This window comes from Hyperolius riggenbachi, chromosome 4 (genome assembly GCF_040937935.1).
Source record: "Hyperolius riggenbachi isolate aHypRig1 chromosome 4, aHypRig1.pri, whole genome shotgun sequence".
NCBI classification, from domain to species: Eukaryota; Metazoa; Chordata; class Amphibia; order Anura; family Hyperoliidae; genus Hyperolius; species Hyperolius riggenbachi.
Window position 1 is genome coordinate 297,862,557 of NC_090649.1, and position 18,421 is coordinate 297,880,977.

General features: G+C 40.5%; 1 protein-coding gene across 11 annotated transcripts in view; it reads left to right on the plus strand.

Annotated features, from left to right (window-relative positions):
* Positions 1 to 18,421, plus strand: part of LAMA2 (laminin subunit alpha 2) — a 1,150,433-nt gene that overhangs the window by 170,545 nt on the left and 961,467 nt on the right. For 10 of the 11 annotated variants that reach the window (XM_068231524.1, XM_068231529.1, XM_068231525.1 and 7 more), the window contains exon 2: positions 17,523 to 17,693. In XM_068231524.1, coding sequence (XP_068087625.1) covers positions 17,523 to 17,693 — 171 coding nt within the window. Of the gene's footprint in view, positions 1 to 15,347; positions 15,439 to 17,522; positions 17,694 to 18,421 lie in introns of those variants that run through there. The other variant, XM_068231526.1, reaches the window with a different exon arrangement.

Genomic DNA, 18,421 nt, shown 5'->3' on the forward strand with positions numbered 1-18,421 from the left:
CATCGCCTTCTAGTGTGGAATTATTTAATCAGGCCTTAAATTGTTTTATGAACTCTGTAAAGTATTGTGGAAAATGTCAGAGTGGCATAAATGCATAATAATAGATTCCGTAATAGTAGCTCCCAGGCCACTCAGACTGTATATACTGTGGTCTTCTAAAGTTTCACGGATGGGAAAAATTGCTATTAAACTTTAAACTTGTCAACATCTTTTGGTAAGTAGTGTTTTACTAAAGGTCAGCATGTCTGAAAAATGTTCACATCCCACCTTCCTGTCATAGACAAAAATTACAGTGTTATCTAAAGTATGAATTAGCTACTACTAAATGGATCACATACTTTGGAAAACTGGTGTCCCCTGAGGCCAGAAGTATGCTTTAATAAGCTGAGAAATTCCTGAATATTCCAATCTATGTATTACTAATCAACGGCAATGAGCTTGTTTTAACTTTTTTTCATAACTGCTCCCAAGTGACTTGTCTCAAATGAATATATATAATATATTACTTCCTCTGGTAGATAATTTGACATTCTTGAAGTGATGAGAGCAGTTGGGAATTGGGAAATAGTCATATTTCTAGGTCTGTAGCAACAGATGTACAGTACTTAGATGAAGGTGATTTAGCATGTAGGAATGCTTAAAGATTCCTAGTGTTAAGTGCTTTCCTTCCTACCTTCCCCATATGGTTTCTCCGATGTTCTAGGGTTTCACCTCCAATATAGCTACCCTGGTGGTCTAGAGTGGGCTAAACATTATGCAGAGTGGGGAAACCACTTGAGAGACAAATTTAATGGCTTTGAGGGCCAGATTTTGCCCGCGGGCCAGAGTTTGACATGTATCGATTACACAGAGGAAGCCTCTAGATTCTAGAGGCTTCTATGATCCTCCAGATCTCCTTTGCTTCAGGCTGGGACCCTCCTTATCTTAATGGCTGCTTTCCCCTCCATGTACCAGCACGACCACACTGCACAAGCACCACACGGGTTTGCGCCTGTAGAGTAGCACAGAGCCACTCATGCACTGAGAAAAAAAACTGTGGCTCCATGCTACTGCTCAGATGCAAGCTGTAGTTTGCACCTGTACAGTGCAGATACACTCTTACATGGAGGGAAGTGTGGATGTGACTAATCTTTGGACTTTAATGTGGAATATTGTTCAGAGGCTCCCAAGATAGCGCAGGAGACATAGGGACACCGGAGACGTATCTGGACCATCCAGAGGCTCCTCCTGTTGAGGTAAGTATCTAACTTTTTTTTTTTTTTTTTAAAGGTTACAGATATCCTTTAAGAAATTTCCTTCTATGTTTTAACATGCTTTTAGCTGTGGAGCACTGCAGACACTGCCAAAGCACAGTGAAGACTGGGACGTGGCAGCCCTCTTTTTTGAAACATAGAATTTTTTCCCAAGCCCATCGCCTTCTAGTGTGGAATTATTTAATCAGGCCTTAAATTGTTTTATGAACTCTGTAAAGTATTGTGGAAAATGTCAGAGTGGCATAAATGCATAATAATAGATTCCGTAATAGTAGCTCCCAGGCCACTCAGACTGTATATACTGTGGTCTTCTAAAGTTTCACGGATGGGAAAAATTGCTATTAAACTTTAAACTTGTCAACATCTTTTGGTAAGTAGTGTTTTACTAAAGGTCAGCATGTCTGAAAAATGTTCACATCCCACCTTCCTGTCATAGACAAAAATTACAGTGTTATCTAAAGTATGAATTAGCTACTACTAAATGGATCACATACTTTGGAAAACTGGTGTCCCCTGAGGCCAGAAGTATGCTTTAATAAGCTGAGAAATTCCTGAATATTCCAATCTATGTATTACTAATCAACGGCAATGAGCTTGTTTTAACTTTTTTTCATAACTGCTCCCAAGTGACTTGTCTCAAATGAATATATATAATATATTACTTCCTCTGGTAGATAATTTGACATTCTTGAAGTGATGAGAGCAGTTGGGAATTGGGAAATAGTCATATTTCTAGGTCTGTAGCAACAGATGTACAGTACTTAGATGAAGGTGATTTAGCATGTAGGAATGCTTAAAGATTTGTGTCTTCCAGACACGTTTTCAAGTACAAATATTATTTGCAGCTGGGAATAAACAGAACAAATGTTGACTAAAATAAGTAATTTTAAGTTTATTTATTCATTGTTTTGTGCATTCTATAAAATAATACAAAATTCTTGTTACTCTTGCGAATGAATAAGGAAAATAATAAGAATACACAGGGAAGAAGTACTGCATGTTTAAAAGTGAAAATTACCATCGAGGGGCCTATCTGTAATAGTGGTGGTAATAGTGGTGATAATCTGATCGCCTGATTTATAAAAGTGGTGATCAGCTTAAATCATCAATACTTATAAATGTGTACTTATCTCCCATGATCACCACTTTTTTGTTTTTACTATCTTATTAAGGTTTACACACGTGTCTAATTATGGCAGCACTCTGTCCAAAGTCTTTGTTTCTCTAATTCTTTACTTTTAAAATGGCAAAGGCTCTCAAAACCCTTGAGGTAAAAAAAACAACAAGCACAAGTGAAACATGGAAACAGAGGTGGCAAGTCAGAAATGGGGTAGCAAAGAGAGACAGACCTGGACAGGTGACACAGAGACATTGAGGAGTGCCAGGGCTATTTATATATTCTAACAATTTAGGCTGAAGGTGTCATCTTCAAGATGAGTTACACATCCCTTGTTTATTGAGGCAGCCATATTAAGTGCAGCAGACGCCGTGTTACAAAAGAATGACGCTGTCAGGAAGAGCTGCAGTTTACAGCCTTACGAGTGGGAGATGGAGGGATCTAACATAAACACAACTCATAGGTAGATTAGAGAAACAAGTCAGTTACAACAGATGTTCCCCTACAAGACAATGGGCTGATCAGTTTGTAAGTCCTTTAATTCAGAAGTGATGGAATGGTAAAAGATAATGTGATTGAAGAAAGACCTCTGCTTGTTTTCCTTAAATCAACTCTTTTTCATTGCAGGTTCTGTCACATGCTGGCTTAATTTTATCCAGCACTTGTGTAAACACTAATTTGCTATAGTGCCCCTTTAAACACACATAAATTTGTTTAGCAGTAAAGTATTTGGTCTCAGTATACTGCATGTTGCATTCTTAAACAAACTAACACATAAATATCCCCTGTAGGGGTCAGGAATTTAGGATCCTATGCTGTACAGACACATCACTAGCCTGAAGGATAGCAATGTATTATGTGGTCAGGGTTGTTTGAGTGTCAGACTCATTAAGGTAGGATCCAACATGCTGGATCCTTAAGCCACATTGAGTGGCCCATGTACACATTCTAGATGAGTGAACTATCATCAGCTGAACGACTTTTATCTAAGATGTATACTTACCTTTACTGATATCCCTTACAGCCAGTGCAGTGACAATGTTTCTGTGCTTTTCCATTTTTTTCCCTACCTTACCAAACTGTGCCTCGCTCCTCTCTCTGTCCATGTTGACCTATACAGCTACTGCTCACAGTGTCCAGTCCATCCCACTACTGTCACTTTTTTTTAGCAGACTTTTGTGTGTGTATGTGTGTGTATCTGTGCATGTGTGTATGCTGGGGTGGTGTACATGGGATTAAGAGGAGAGATTGCAAGGCAGTCCAGTCTCCTCTCATTTCCTTCCTTTCAAAGCCCAGGAAAGCTTTCACTGAAGTGACTTCACAGCCAATCAAAAACCAAGCTGAAGAGCTGCTAATATATTGGTTACTGTCTCTGTCCATAGGTAATTAGCTTACATATGTTCAGGTGCAGGAAGGAGCCATGCTGCCGACAGGGGAAAGGTTCATTTGAACCATAAATGAGAGACCTCACCCTGTTGAATAGGAGTGGGATGAGCATCAAGCTCCAGTTCAATCGGCTTTAGTTTCCCCATCTTTAGTCACATGGACTGATTGCTTTGTCAGTTGAAGCCTTGCCAGCTTACTGACTAATAGCCTGCCCTAGCTTCAGAAGGTTGGAGATTGATAAGGAAAAAATTAGGAGCTATGAATTTCTGCACTGTTTTATTTTGCAAACAAATGCAAAGTTTGAACCTGAGCTATAAGATTTTATATGGTGCTTTTTTGTTTTTTTTAAGAAAGACTTCCTTCTCCAATTGACAACTTCATTTCAGTCTCAGTAGAGAGCAAAAGCGTGCTGTTACAGAATCATACTGAAGCAAAATTGGAGTATGGTATTCACTAATACTAGACACCCACATAGCTGTGGTGGAACCTTTCAATTGGTCACACTGCTGGCTGGGTCCCACTGGTGAAAGGGAGAACAGGAGGATGAACCCTGCAGTGTTGAAAGGACAGACTGGACTGGATGGGAAGGTCTGATGCAGAAATTAAAATGAAGGGATGGCAAGATGGACCTAAAGAATGGACTGGCTGGTAGGACTGGAAGGACAGGTTGGCAGGATGAACTGGCAACAAGGACTGGAAGGAAGAACTTGCAGAGGGACTGGAAGGATGGATTAGTTGGACTGGAAGGACTGGCTGGCAGGAAGGACTAGAAGGATGGACTAGCAGGGCAGACTGGTAATACAGACTGGCTGAATGGACTGGCAGTGTGAACTAGGATGATTGACTGGAAACACGGACTGGCAGGATTGACAGGGGGCTGACTGGCAAGGTGACTGGCAAGAATGGCTGACTGGCAACATGATTGATAGACCAACTGGCAGGTTGACTGAAAACTGACTGGCTAGGCAACAGGTCAGAACAGCATGGCAATATGCTATGGCTGCTACAGTGATAAAAAAAAGCACTGGATGATGTGTGGCCAGGGTTTAAATAACACTGGCACATTCACACTAGTGCTGTGACTCCACTACCCTATGGGCATAGAATAGGAAGGACCCCCCCAGGGGTATGCCAGGTGCGGGCACCAGTGGAGGGTGTCCATTTCTTCCCAGCTGAGCTCCAGGAGGAACAGCATCGGTGGACACTGCAGAAGAGAACAAGCTCGCCATTGGATTGTATGGAAGTGTTACAAGAAGTTTTCGATTGTTAGGACAGGACTACCTGCCTTGAGGTTTGGCCGAACTCTTGTGATATAAGGTGCCACTTGACTATACCTAGCAGTCAAATTCACTCCATGATCTATGTAGATGCCCCACTTTACCAATAAAGTAGCTTCCTATGCATGGACAAATTCAAATGAACTTGCTTTGTATTATTTTGCAATGAATGCAATGTTTCTTCAGCATTTCTAACAGTAAAAAAAAAGTTTAATCTTCAAGATCTGTTCATAATCTGATAAGAATTTCCTTTGTTAATGGAATAGTCTTACAGGTAATTTGCAAATCTCATTCAAAACTTTTGGTACAATTAGAAAATCCAATAAAGGTTTATTAGAAGAGAGTACATGGTGTGCCAGAAACATACGCTGCAGTTCACGTTTATGTGTTCATGACACCGGCTGTGGTAGTGCAGTTCACTATTGTTAGACCCAGCATGCAATCCTATGATGAAATACTTTTATACAGTCCAGCTCTTACTGCGAAACAAAATAACACAGTCTTTACCACATCATTTTCTGAAGTGGAGCATAATAAATTGTGTTCTGTACATTAAGCTATTTTGCACAGCCAGTTTACACTTTGAATGAGCCACTTATTGTAATAGTTCTTATCTTCATCTCAGTGGATGTGCCAGCCTTTTGACGGAATTTTCCTTGTCAGACCAGCCACTGCTGTGTGCAGCTGGGACAGATTGTTTGGATAGATTTTTGCCCTTTACAATGCTTTTTGTATTCTCTTCTGTGTTTCCACTCCACATACAAGCACAGGGTTGAGGCTGGCACAAATGTCTTACATTACAAGCTAAACATGGCACATTCATCATTCATCATTGTTCCCTGAATACAATCATGTCAAACAGCTTCTACGGTTTGTGTGAATGTTTCTGACTCCCACAATCCACTTCAGACAAGCAGAACATCTAAGTAGGCTGTAGAACTTGTGATATGTCGATGCAAGTGCCACTTGTAAGGATGAATGAAGTGGCAATGCTATTTACTGTAATGGCAGCCTGCGCCAGCGATACAACTGTATTTTTTTTTTTATTTGTGTTCTGTTTTTGTTTTTAAATCTTCTGAACTAATTCTGTTCCAGTTGTAATGTTTGGAAGAAACAAAAGAACAAAAAAAACTACAAAACATGATTGTTTATCTGAAATGGTTATATTTTGTCTTTATATGTTAATGACGTTTTTAAGGCAAGACTCTAAGAGGTAACACTCATTAAATTTTGGCCTCAATTCATTAAGCTTAACTCCTGTCTTTAATAACTCTTCTGAGCTGTTTTACAGTTATCACCATGGTGATATAATTGTGATAACTGTAAAACAGCTCAGAAGAGTTATTAAAGAGAAACTCCAACCAAGAATTGAACTTTATCCCAATCAGTAGCTGATACCCCCTTTTACATGAGAAATAGAATGATTTTCACAAACAGACCATCAGGGGGCGCTGTGTGACTAATTTTGTGCTGAAACCCCTCCCACAAGAGGCTCTGAATACCGCGGTACTCTGGGCAAACTGCCACAATGTAACAATGTTCGCAGACAGGAAATGGCTGTTTAAAGCTGTCTGTAACAGCCAGAGCAGCTAGAAACAGCTACATAACTTGCCCACAGTAACAATGTCACCATGTAATACATGTTAGAATGTGAATCTGGGAGAGAAAAGATTTTACAATGAGCAAACACTGACTAAATCATTTATACATCATTATTGTAAAAATGAAGCACTTTTTTTTATTAAATTATTTTCACTGGAGTTCCTTTTTAAAGACAGGAGTTAAGCTTAGTGAATTGAGGCCCAAGTGCAGATGCTGTCCACATACCGACCAACTTTTTGAGTTAAGAAAGAGGGGACTCTTTACGATACACCTCTGCCACACCCCTAATCACACTCCTGCTACAACCCTGGCCTCTGATACCAGAAAAGAAATAAATATCAATTTACATGAGGAATTACATTTAGAGTATACTAAACACATTTTCCACTAGGAAAATGCATATACTCTATTTGCATAGATCTGTACAGGAGTTCTTAACAAGGGACAAATGAGGAAGAAAGGGGGGAAGAGGGCTCTAGTTCCCAAAGAGGGACTGTCCCTCTGAAAAAGGGAAAGTTGGGAGCTATGCTGCCCATGTTCTAATAACAGCAATATTACATCCAGAATTGTGTTGGTTTGGGATCTCAGCAATGTGTCTACCAGCCTGGAAACTGCTGTTTTCTCAGTGCTACTATTGGTGTCATATCAAGTCTCAGACTGTCCCCTTACCCAGGCTGTTGGAAAGGCACTCTCGTTCAAATGTGCCCTGTCACATTTTTGAGGCCTTGGGGTATTTTTTTTCTTTTTACTACAGCTTGAGTAAACCAGGGTTTATCAAGTATGTTTCCATGAGAACATTTTATGGGGTTCTTATGTGAAAAAAAAGAGTCCCACTTCTTCACTTGTGCAGATCATGTAGACAGAAGATTGATATGTGATGCAACCTCACCACTCCATAGCATTAGTGTAGTCTTTGTTCAGTGTGGAGGTCGAGATGTAGGTGGATTACTGTGGCATACAGAAGAAGACAACAAGAAAGAACTGCTGACAGGTAGGGGATTTCTTTTCAACAGGCACCACTAAACACCTATGCTTGGAGGAACATAACAGGCACTAATGTGGATCATTATGGGTAATTTCACTTTCTATGGATTTCATATTTTTTTACAATTAAGATTCTGGTCGTCATTATGATTTCTTGATTGTGCATAATTTTTACATCATTTTTGCCAGGGAGGCAACATTACATCCAGAGAACCCACTAGTGAAGTCTATGGGCATGAGAAAACTGTTATATAGTTTTTTATGACATTGTATCATTCTCTAATATTTGCAGTTTACACACTACTCAGCATTCTAGATGATTTTACAGAGCAGGCTAGTGAACTTTTGACCGGTTCTCTGCAGAAGGAAAAACAATACAGTGACTGAGACTTGAGATAATAAACTTCAGAAGACAGAGCTCTCGGGGACTTTGAAAGTCGAGGGGCTCAGTGGCTCTTTTGCATAGATAACAATTGTAGTTTCTTAACTCTTCCTGTACTGGAAACAATATTAGACTTACGTCTCTGCTCCTAATGTTTTATTTCTTAGCTATACTACACATAGAAATCATTACATTATAATTTATTTATTTTTTCACTTTAGTGTCTCTTTAATATATGGACCACTTACATTGTTTGAGTAACAGGCTATGTAAGTGGTGCATATATATATAGCGAGTGGATCTGAGGACAATCTTCCTGATGATCAACCATTCCTATAAAAACCTTGAAAAAGTGGTACACGAGAGTACATTGGCTTTCTGATGGGATCTATTGTCCCCTGCAACCCTGTGCCCACGGGTGAGCAGTGAGCTCAGAGTGCACATGGAAATGGGCAGACTTGCCATCACTATGTGGTTGCCATGCGGTTCATGCCCAAACATGGCCAGCCCAAACTATTCACATTACCAGCTGTACCTATATCCCACCCACATCAGAAGTCATGTCATACACACATGTACACATTCATTGTTTGTCTAAATACATACTAGGATCTGTGGGGAAGCAAACAATATTTTCCAGCACGTCCTATTGGCAATGCCAGGGGAGCAACAATTTAATTATGGGTGCATAGTGTGGCTTGTGTGTACACACCTTTACAAAGGTTTGTGCACAACCTCCTATATTACTTTCCTAGCAACTACAAACCAAACAGGTTCAAGTCTGATGATACATTAGCCTCCATTAGCTATATTTATGGAAAAAGTGTACACTTGCATTTTTATAATGGTCTTTTCCAGACCAGAAACATATGGCTCTTAACCACATAAGGACCAGGCCAGTTTTGATTGATCTGTGCTGCGTGGGCTCTTCAGCCCGCAGCACAGATCGTGTAATAGGCAGGGCGATCAGACTCCCCCCCCCCTTTTTTCCCCACTAGGGGGATGTCCTGCTGGGGGGGCCTGATCGCTGCCGCTGCCTTGTGCCTTGCGGGGGGGGGGGGTTCCTCAAAGCCCCCTCCGCAGCACTATTCCGCCCTCCCTCTCCTTTCCATGGGTGGCACAGGATGGCGATCCATCCTGTACCGCATCTGGACTGCCTCTGACAGGCTGTGACAGCAGCGCCGTACGCTGTAAACACCGGGGATTTCTTCCCCCCGTGTTTACATTTAGCCTGCGAGCCGCGATCGGAGGCTCGCAGGCTGTTCACGGAGACACCCTCCGTGAACTGACATGGAATGGTCGCTCGAACGAGCGGCCGTTTCCATGGAAACACCACTGCGACCTGCCGACGCCTATCAGCGTTAGTTGGTCGTTAAGTGGGTTAAAGGGGCACTATAATGAAAATTAGGCTATTAGGGTAACCTGGTAGCATGTACCTAATATTAGGATCTTCAGTTACTAAACCTTTTTTTAATGTCGGCCTGAAAGGTTTTTTGACAGCATATGCAAAGATACTGCCCATCGTTTTCTTAAGCTATGCGACGTATTCCCCCTTCTCAGTCCTGTTACAACGGATTTATCCTCTCCTTTCTCACAGGTCAAGCCGTTTGGGATATGTAGTCTGCTCAAGGAGCCAATCCATTTATTATGCTTATTTGTTTATCTATGATCTTCCACAGCACTCGCTGACCCCCCCTGCATTCCAATGTCTTCAGCTGAGAGACATGAGAGGAGCAATCAACTACTACAATGCACTGCTTCCCAATTCAGCAGAAGGGGACAACAGGCAGGATCACTACATATGCTGTCTAAAACCTCTCAAGTAAACATTTAAGAATACTTAGTATTTGATGCTCTTAATATTTGATACATAATAACAGGGTTTTCCCACTAGCCTAATTTCCGCTATAGTGCCCCTTTACAGGACCTATCAAAAAATGGTTACTATCTAAAATACATACATATAAAATGTACATAACTTATCTTTTAACTATGTTGCTGTTACTTAGAGTAGGTAGTAAAGAGCTGACAGATCTCATCATAGGATATTTTCAGTATTACCTTTATTCTTTACAAAAGCGCTCCCTGTAAAAGATCTATAAAGATGTCAGCCAGCTTCCCTACTTCATTGTAGAGTATTTTGTCAGTTGGACTAAGCAGTAGCAGTTCTGTAAGTCATTTTGTAAATAAAGAAAACTCTCCTAATCCCCATGAGATAGACTGGTCCAAAACCTGACAGATCAATCACATTTTCATTACCTACTGTAAGTGACAGCGACATAGGAAAAAAGGAATATATAGTTGATTTTACTATATGAGAAATATATCGATGTAAATGTATGTATTTTAAATCCTACACTTGATATTTGTGCTTTGAGAACAGCATGCTCAGAAAAGGAGGAAAATAACTGTTCAGTCCACAAGGGTAGAAACAGCCTTGATGGACTACATCATCATATTACATTGTTATAATAGGGAATTTTCTGCAAAAAAAACACCAAGTCTATGAAGTAATTAATAAGCTGCTAAGGTTTCATATCTCAGCAAATAACTTACAAGATACATACTTAATAACTGCTATTCTACCTATTCTACAGAGATTATACTGATTGGAACAGCTAGAATGTAAAGTACTTTGTGGGATCAAAGCCAGTTCATTCTACCTAATCAAACTGGAGTTGTCTGTGCTTGTCAAAGGATGTACTGTAGACTTAAAGAGAACCTGAACTAAAAATTAAAAGTCATAATAAACATAAACACATCATACTTACCTCCTGTCACGATCGCTTCTGCAGCATGTACTGCTGGCTGCAGTTGTACTGCAGCCAAGCAGTTCTGATTTCTTTACATGCATTCGCTTGCATGGGGGTTGCACTCACACTGAGTGTTGATTCCATTTGCAACCGCTATGCAGTTTAAGGCAGCTTGGGATGCTGTTATGAATTCAAACATTGGCCTCAATTCACTAAGATCATGGTGGAGATAATAAGGCAAGAGAAAACTTACCTCCACACAGTGAGAGAGTTATATTATTTCTTCATTCCTTACGTTACCTCCTCTGTAGTTAATTTACCTCCTCATTAATTAATTTACCTCCTCTGTAGTTATTTTCACACGCAGTTAATTAACAGCCTGTCTAACTCTGGAGTTATTTTAAGGATTGGAGAGTTAATTTAAAGAAAGAAGAGTTAACTTTAGGTTTGCCTGAGGTAAAATGTTTCCTGAATACTACATGCCTTATCACCATGGTAACAACTCTAGAAACGTTATTAAAGACAGGAGATAAGCTTAGTGAATTGGGGCAATTGTCTGTTGCTGCTGAGTTGCAGTTACTTTCATGCAGGTTGCATAGTTTTGTCTGCCTTTTCTGGCTGTCAGCTTGTGACTGATTACCATTCACCTGTGTGGAAATTTGCATCTCTGCTCTCAATGGATGACCTCAGTATAAATGCTTGCTTCCGGCAAGCGTGCTCCGCCCGTCATAGTTTCAGCTCTGTCTAAGCTGTTACAGGGTCCCTTGATATTGTTAAATATATTCCTTGTCTTAGTTTAGTTATCCTGTGGAGCTACAATTATATATTTCCCATGGTGACATATATACATACTCCTTCTAGTATAGAGATTTTGTATTGCCTAGCCTTGTTTGCTGTATTGCTCCAGACCCTAGCCAGTCTTCCTTGCTTATGTTATATATTGTTTCATCGCCGATATGTACATATGCTAGTCAGTCGTTTGTAGTTTCATTGATAGCTGTAAATAGTAAAACAGTAGGAAATCATATCTATTGTATATTTGTCTGTGTATTTACTTTTGCCTGCCTTTTTGACTCTGCTATTGCCTGACGATCCTGTCCTGTTCTTGCGAGGTAGCCATTGCTGCGGTTGCTATTGGTTACCTCACTCTTGTCTTTGTGAATGCTTGCTGTCACTAAGGCAGTGACTAGATTAGCAAGCATTCATTCTGTCAGCCTCTGTCCTCCTAGTCCTGTCCTTGCGAGGTAGTCATTGCTGCGGTTGCTATTGGCTACCTCACTCCAGTCTGTCTAGTATCTGTCTGAATGTTTGCTATTACAAGAGCAGCGCAACATCGCACTGTGCTGCCATTGTGTCTTATCAGAAGCCCAGAGCTGCAGTTGCTCTGTGCAGCCTGTGTAGCCTGTGTAGCCTCTTACATTATCCAGCTCTTAGCCTTGTTGTGCTAGGTGGTCAGAAAGTATGACCCCCCAGCATTACACCTCCCTTGTAGTCTACTCCTCAATCTCTTTCTCCTCTCCTGCGTCCTGTTTGTCCTCTGTGATCAATGACATTTTCTGTCCTCCATTTTGAAAATGGCTATAACCCATAACAGCTTTCTGGTCAGCACACTGTTAAACTGTAATATCGCCCACTTGAGCTATATGGAAACATGGACATTACCTTGCACATTCAGTTGTAAGTGACAGCAGCTGATATATAACTGACAGCAACTGGTATATTTCAGTTCTGACAAAATATTGTCAGAACTGGAAGGGATCAGTGTAAGAAGAAAATGGTGAGCTTCTGAGAAGAACTGACAGTAGGGTAAGTATGTAATATTCATTTGCAGCTACATCATTCGTTTATTTTAAATAATACATTTCAGAATGTAAAGTAGGATGAGGAAAGATTTTACAATGGCCAAACAGTGACAAAATAATTTGTTGTAAATACTTGTTGTAAAATAAGTAAGAAATTTCATTGAAGTTATTTTCGCTACAGTACCTCTTAACGTAGGTGTGACAACATTATGTTGCAAGAAAGAGTAATGTTTCAGTGAGCTGTGAGAGCCAACCAAGTTTCCCCTTTCATAAATGTCAACACTATTAAAGTATGACAGATGATCTGTGATTGGCTGTCCAGCATTTCATGCATGCCTTATCTGCTTTGACTACTCTATAGAAAAGTTTTATCACATGAAAATGTTAAGCTTATAAATACAAGGCCTTTCTATTCCTAGACATTTAATTGAAAGTTTTTTTTCCAACCCAGACAGGCTCTTAAAGTTTAAATTTGAAACAGTTTTCATTTTGTTTCTAAACAGAGAAAATTGAGCTACTTTATGTTGCCTTTTGTTGGTGTTTCATGTTATTACTTTTCCTTTTATTGCTCAAATTATCTTTTTAAATTCTTGTAAATTCTCATTTTGTTTGACCCATATTCTGCCGCACTGCTTTGCTCTCCGTGTGGCATTTATGAATACATGGATTTCATTTTCTATCAGCTCTTTAATTAAATGAACTACATGAACTTTGCATTGTGCATTTTTCAAGATTCTGTACTCTTGTATTACTTTACGCTCCTGCAGCGAGTACAGTCACACTTCAACTAAATACTAGTAAAAACCCATAAGCGTCATAGAACTTCAAGAATAAATACACAACAGGCAGAGCATTATGACATTTCTAAAGCTTCATGTGTAGATAATCACATTTATTGCCCCAGCATGCTGCAAACATAATTGTCTAGAACAATTTTATTCCACTTATACATAACGTGATTGACTGTACAAAAGCAGGGTAAAGTTATTAGCTGACCATGCTCAGCTCCACAGTGCTGAGAATATGCATATTATACACAGTACATTACAATGCAGGCCCTATCAAGGCGTAAATTTATTTCATAGGGAAGGCTGGGACATCAATGTTTGAATTAGAAATGTGTCTATTAATGCAAATAATTACTTTCCATGAACTAAATTAAACCAAGCATTATACACAACACTGGAAGCGTGACAAACAAGCCATCAAATGCACCGTATTATATCTCGGGCACATTTCATTATTATAGTGTGTTGCCATTCTCTTGATGACATGTCATTTTGGCACTGGATATCAGCAACAGAAATTAACTACTCCCACACTAATCTACCTCCACACCCTCAACTAACCTAACTTTTTGCAGCTGATATTTACCTAATGGTAAAGAAATCTCTTTTACTCTTGTACCTAACCTTAAAGGGGTCTTGTAGTGAGTGAAATCAACTCAAAGTAAATAAAGTCCCTAATAGGGCTCTGACTGTACTTACAGTAATTGAAATTGGTTACCCGATTCTCAATAGTAAAGTATGGTATGCCCTCGTGCAAGCACAGTGCATATGTCAGCAGCTGCCTGACCACACAAACCTTGATGTGGATGCAGTAGCAAGCTCCACCCCTCACTGCCCATATTGTGACATTATACCCATGTCACCTCCTTCTTGCTAGCAGAAATTATGTTCTGTAAATAGGAATGGGGCTGTAACAATAGCCCACACGATCACCCCCCCCCCATCCCCGGATGGGGCAGGCACTAACCTCGGTTAACATGGATCCCATCATGTTGCTGTTGGGAACATGATGTATAAACTCCACTGCTTCTCTGAATGTAACATGCAGAGCAGCATGGGAGAGTTATACATCATGTTCCCAACAGGAACATGATAGGATCTGCTCACTCTCCTACATTGTAGCTGGGCGTTGTACAGCCAATCACCATGTGGCTCTTAATGCATGTCAGAGTCTGCAGCTGCAAGGTGACTGGCTGCATGGAAATGAGCTGTTTTGAAGAGTATGAAGTGGATTAAAGAGGATCTGTTTTGCTGCTGGAAGAAGGTAATGTATAACACACCGCTGCTGCTCGGCCCATTGGGGTGAAGGACGGGATGGGTGCAGCTGGCAGTTTTTGTTGGGGGGCCCAGAGAAACATAGCTAGACCCCTGAAGAGGAAGGTGGGTGGGGCATGATGTCATGATGTGGACATCCAGATAAAGCTCCTTACAACCAGACTGTTGGTCAGATATGCACCAAGCTTTCATTTCATTGGGGTTGCTATAATAAACTAGCTAGGATCAAGTAACTAATGGCACTGCCTGTAGGTACCTGTGATACCATGTTTATTTTGGGTTGCTTTTACACACTACAGGTAAACCTTTACTTAAAGTAAACTTCAACACGCTTGCCACAATAGGTTTCTTCTATTGCTAGTTTTTTCCCACAGCGTTGCTACTTGTTTCTTTGCCTGTGTTGCCATCTTGCTGGTGATATTAGCACTACCCTGTTTCCCCAAAGTTAAGCCATCCCCTAGCTGAACGTAAGCCCTAGCAGGAATTTTGAGCATATTTGAAATATAAGCCCTACCCCAAGTAAGCTTTAGCAGCAGTAAGGGGAAAATGTAAAGTATGCCGATGGTCTTGCAAGCAGGACTATGGCTCCATAATTTGGCCAATCACTGCACTCACTGCTACTCAGCAAGTGCATTTATTGGCCAAAAAAATGGAGCCATGGTTCAGCCTGAAAAACCATCCGCTCCAGTAGAAACACAAGTTGCCATACTTCTTCCTCATAGGCTGAAGCTCAGGGACACGGTGGCATGGAGCTGGGGGAAAGAAGAGGATGCAAGGGACATCAGAAGCCATGGAGGACATCACAGCATGGAGCTAGGGGTAAGAGGAGGATGGAGGGGAAAATCGGATAACACAAGGCACTCCAGGAAGACATAGGGGACACTGGACACAGGAGGACGCATGGGTTAGAGAAGGGCACAGGTACAGAGCAGGGCACAAGGGGGACATAGGGGCACACAAGAGGTGGATTCAGCAGAGGAAGAGACAACACAGTGGGGAAGATAGGAGGACACACAGCACAGGAACTTGTGTCCAAACAAAAGGGTTGATACCGCTTCACCCCACACAGTCCCTGGACCATGCTCAACCCGGTTAGCAAAACCTTGACAACAACGATAGGAGAAAGAATGGTCCACACAGGTCCAAATGAGACTATTTTATTAACGTATGTATCCAGAATTCCATAGCATTACACAACTGTGTGATGCTATGGCCCTCAAACTCTCACCTTCACATATACCTTACTTATCAGATTGCTGATACTCCATTCATATAACAGGTAAGTATATGCATTTTTAGTTTTGAATAATGGGGAAAGTAGGAAATCCTTTATTAGGTCTTTACTGCCCTCTAGGCCCTCGTTGGAGAGGATTCCCTCGACTTCCTGTTCTGGTAATGAAAGATAATTCCTGATAGTATAACCTTGTTTTCATTATCTGAGCTGTATTACCCATATGTTCCCCATATGTTCGTTGAAGAATCCATTCTGGACCTGTGCTATTCCATGTGATGTAAATTGCATTCCCTCCTCTGCTTTAGTTTTGATTTACTGAAGCCATGATTCTTGGAGATTCAATCCAACAAAAACTGTTTAGTCTCCATTAGCAAAAAAAGTGCTTGTGCTGTGCACACACATGATCATGCCATGAAACATGCTGCTAATAGTTTTGCAGTTTGCCAGCCATTACTATGATCTGATATGACCCAGGTCTTGGCTGCAGTGAGCAACTGTAAATAGCAGTTGGTGGTGCTTTAGAACCATTTTTTTGTTGTTGTAAAAGTTTAATCTCAACACATTCTCGTAGCTGCTAATAATTTTAATAATCATGTCTACATTTTTAAGTCTTTTAAGCTAGTGTCTGAACTTTTCAGCGGTACTTAATCTTTCATCTTTATTATTATAAATATCCCCTCTATTTAATTAAAGTTGAAATGATTGAGCATTCCTTGTTTGTAATTCACATCTAGTTATACAATAGAATTATGAAGTTGGATGGGGTTAACGTTTCAACTATAAAATGCATACGTGCAACAACTGATTTGGGGCCCATTCACTATGTGTGTGGTATAACAGCTATATGCACATATTAAAGAGCATTAGGCTATTGCTGCAATCACTTTGTATTGCACAGCCCCCCACCCCTATTCAATTGAATATCCTCCTGAGATTTTTCACAGCAGAAATGTTCACTCCTCGTCAATGAAAGTTTGCTTACACAGTAGATAACGACTGCCTCAGCCAATCATCAGGCATTTGTATGGCAGCTGGCAACCCCAACCCGCGAGGGATCCACCAGGCGGATCTACTCATCCCCACTCCAGCACCCCGCCACCTGATGTCATGTACACGCCACTCGATCCCTCCCCCCCATGCAAAACACAGTGCATTGTCAGCTATGCAAGGGTCCTATCCTACCATCTCCCTTGCTCTCCTTTTGCAAGATTTAGCACAGCTTTTTCCTAATTCCTGCCTGGTACTGGAATGATGTTGCTGGTGTCGGGGGGGGGGGGGGGGGGGTATGAACTGTAGCTATATGCCCATGAAGTCAGATAGGGACAAGAGAATCAGATCTTGCAAGGGTCAGATTGTAACGAGAGAATCTGATCTGTCTACTCTTTTTGAGGCAGAGGAAGGATCAGCACAACAGCCAAGCAACCTTTTTAAAAGAAAATTAGCAAAAACACATCCTGTGTCTTTTTCACATCAGATTTCTTTTACGTTTAATGTACTTGCAGATGTAAACTAAAATAGCACAAAAAATAGAGTTTGTTTTATTTTAGAAACATCACAGCATATTATACTATTGTGAACTTCGGGATGAACTTCCAGTGTTAAGTGAAAGAAAATTGAACAAAAATGGAAGACAAGTTCACCCTTTAATCAAAGTGTTTTCTTTTTCCAGGATTGTTTCCTGCAGTTCTCAATCTTGCCTCTAATGCCATAATCACAGCAAATGCCACATGTGGTGAAAATGGACCAGAAACATTCTGCAAGTTGGTAGAGCACGTTCATGGACAGCCTGCTAGGAATCAACAGTGCCGCATCTGTGACCAGAATTCCCTTGATAAAAGCAGTAAGTAAATATAAACTTTGTGTACAATTTATTTTGCAAAGATTGCACATTATTGATAATTAGGGATGGATAAACTAGTTCGCTGGTGAACAGTTTCTTGCTAATAACGACCGTTCGATGTTTGTTTTTACTGATAATTTTCAAGGTAAAAATTCACGTTCACATTTAACATTGAAGTCAATGGCCACCAAATTTAGCCATTTCCCGTACATGCTAGAATCACCAAATCTGCAGGGTATGTTAAGGAGAAAGTGTGAACAGGGGGAATTTCTTTTTTTCCAAAAGAATACTTCAAAGAAAAAATAGTTTTTTAAAGTCTGCAATATTACATTCTGCAGCAGAATTCAGAAAGTCATTGCTCTGGTGCTTGCTATACATACAGTGGGATGCGAAAGTTTGAGCAGCCTGCTTAAAGGGGAACTGAAGTAAGAAGTATACGGAGGCTGCCATATTTATTTCCTTTTAATCAATACCAGTTGCCTGGCAGCCCTGCTGGTCTATTTCTCTGCAGTAGTATCTGAATAACACCAGAAACAAGCATGCAGCTAGTCTTGTCAGATCTGACTTTAAAGAGACTCCGTAACAAAAATTGCATCCTGTTTTTTATCATCCTACAAGTTCCAAAAGCTATTCTAATGTGTTCTGGCTTACTGCAGCACTTTGTACTATCACAGTCTCTGTAATAAATCAACTTATCTCTCTCTTGTCAGACTTGTCAGCCTGTGTCT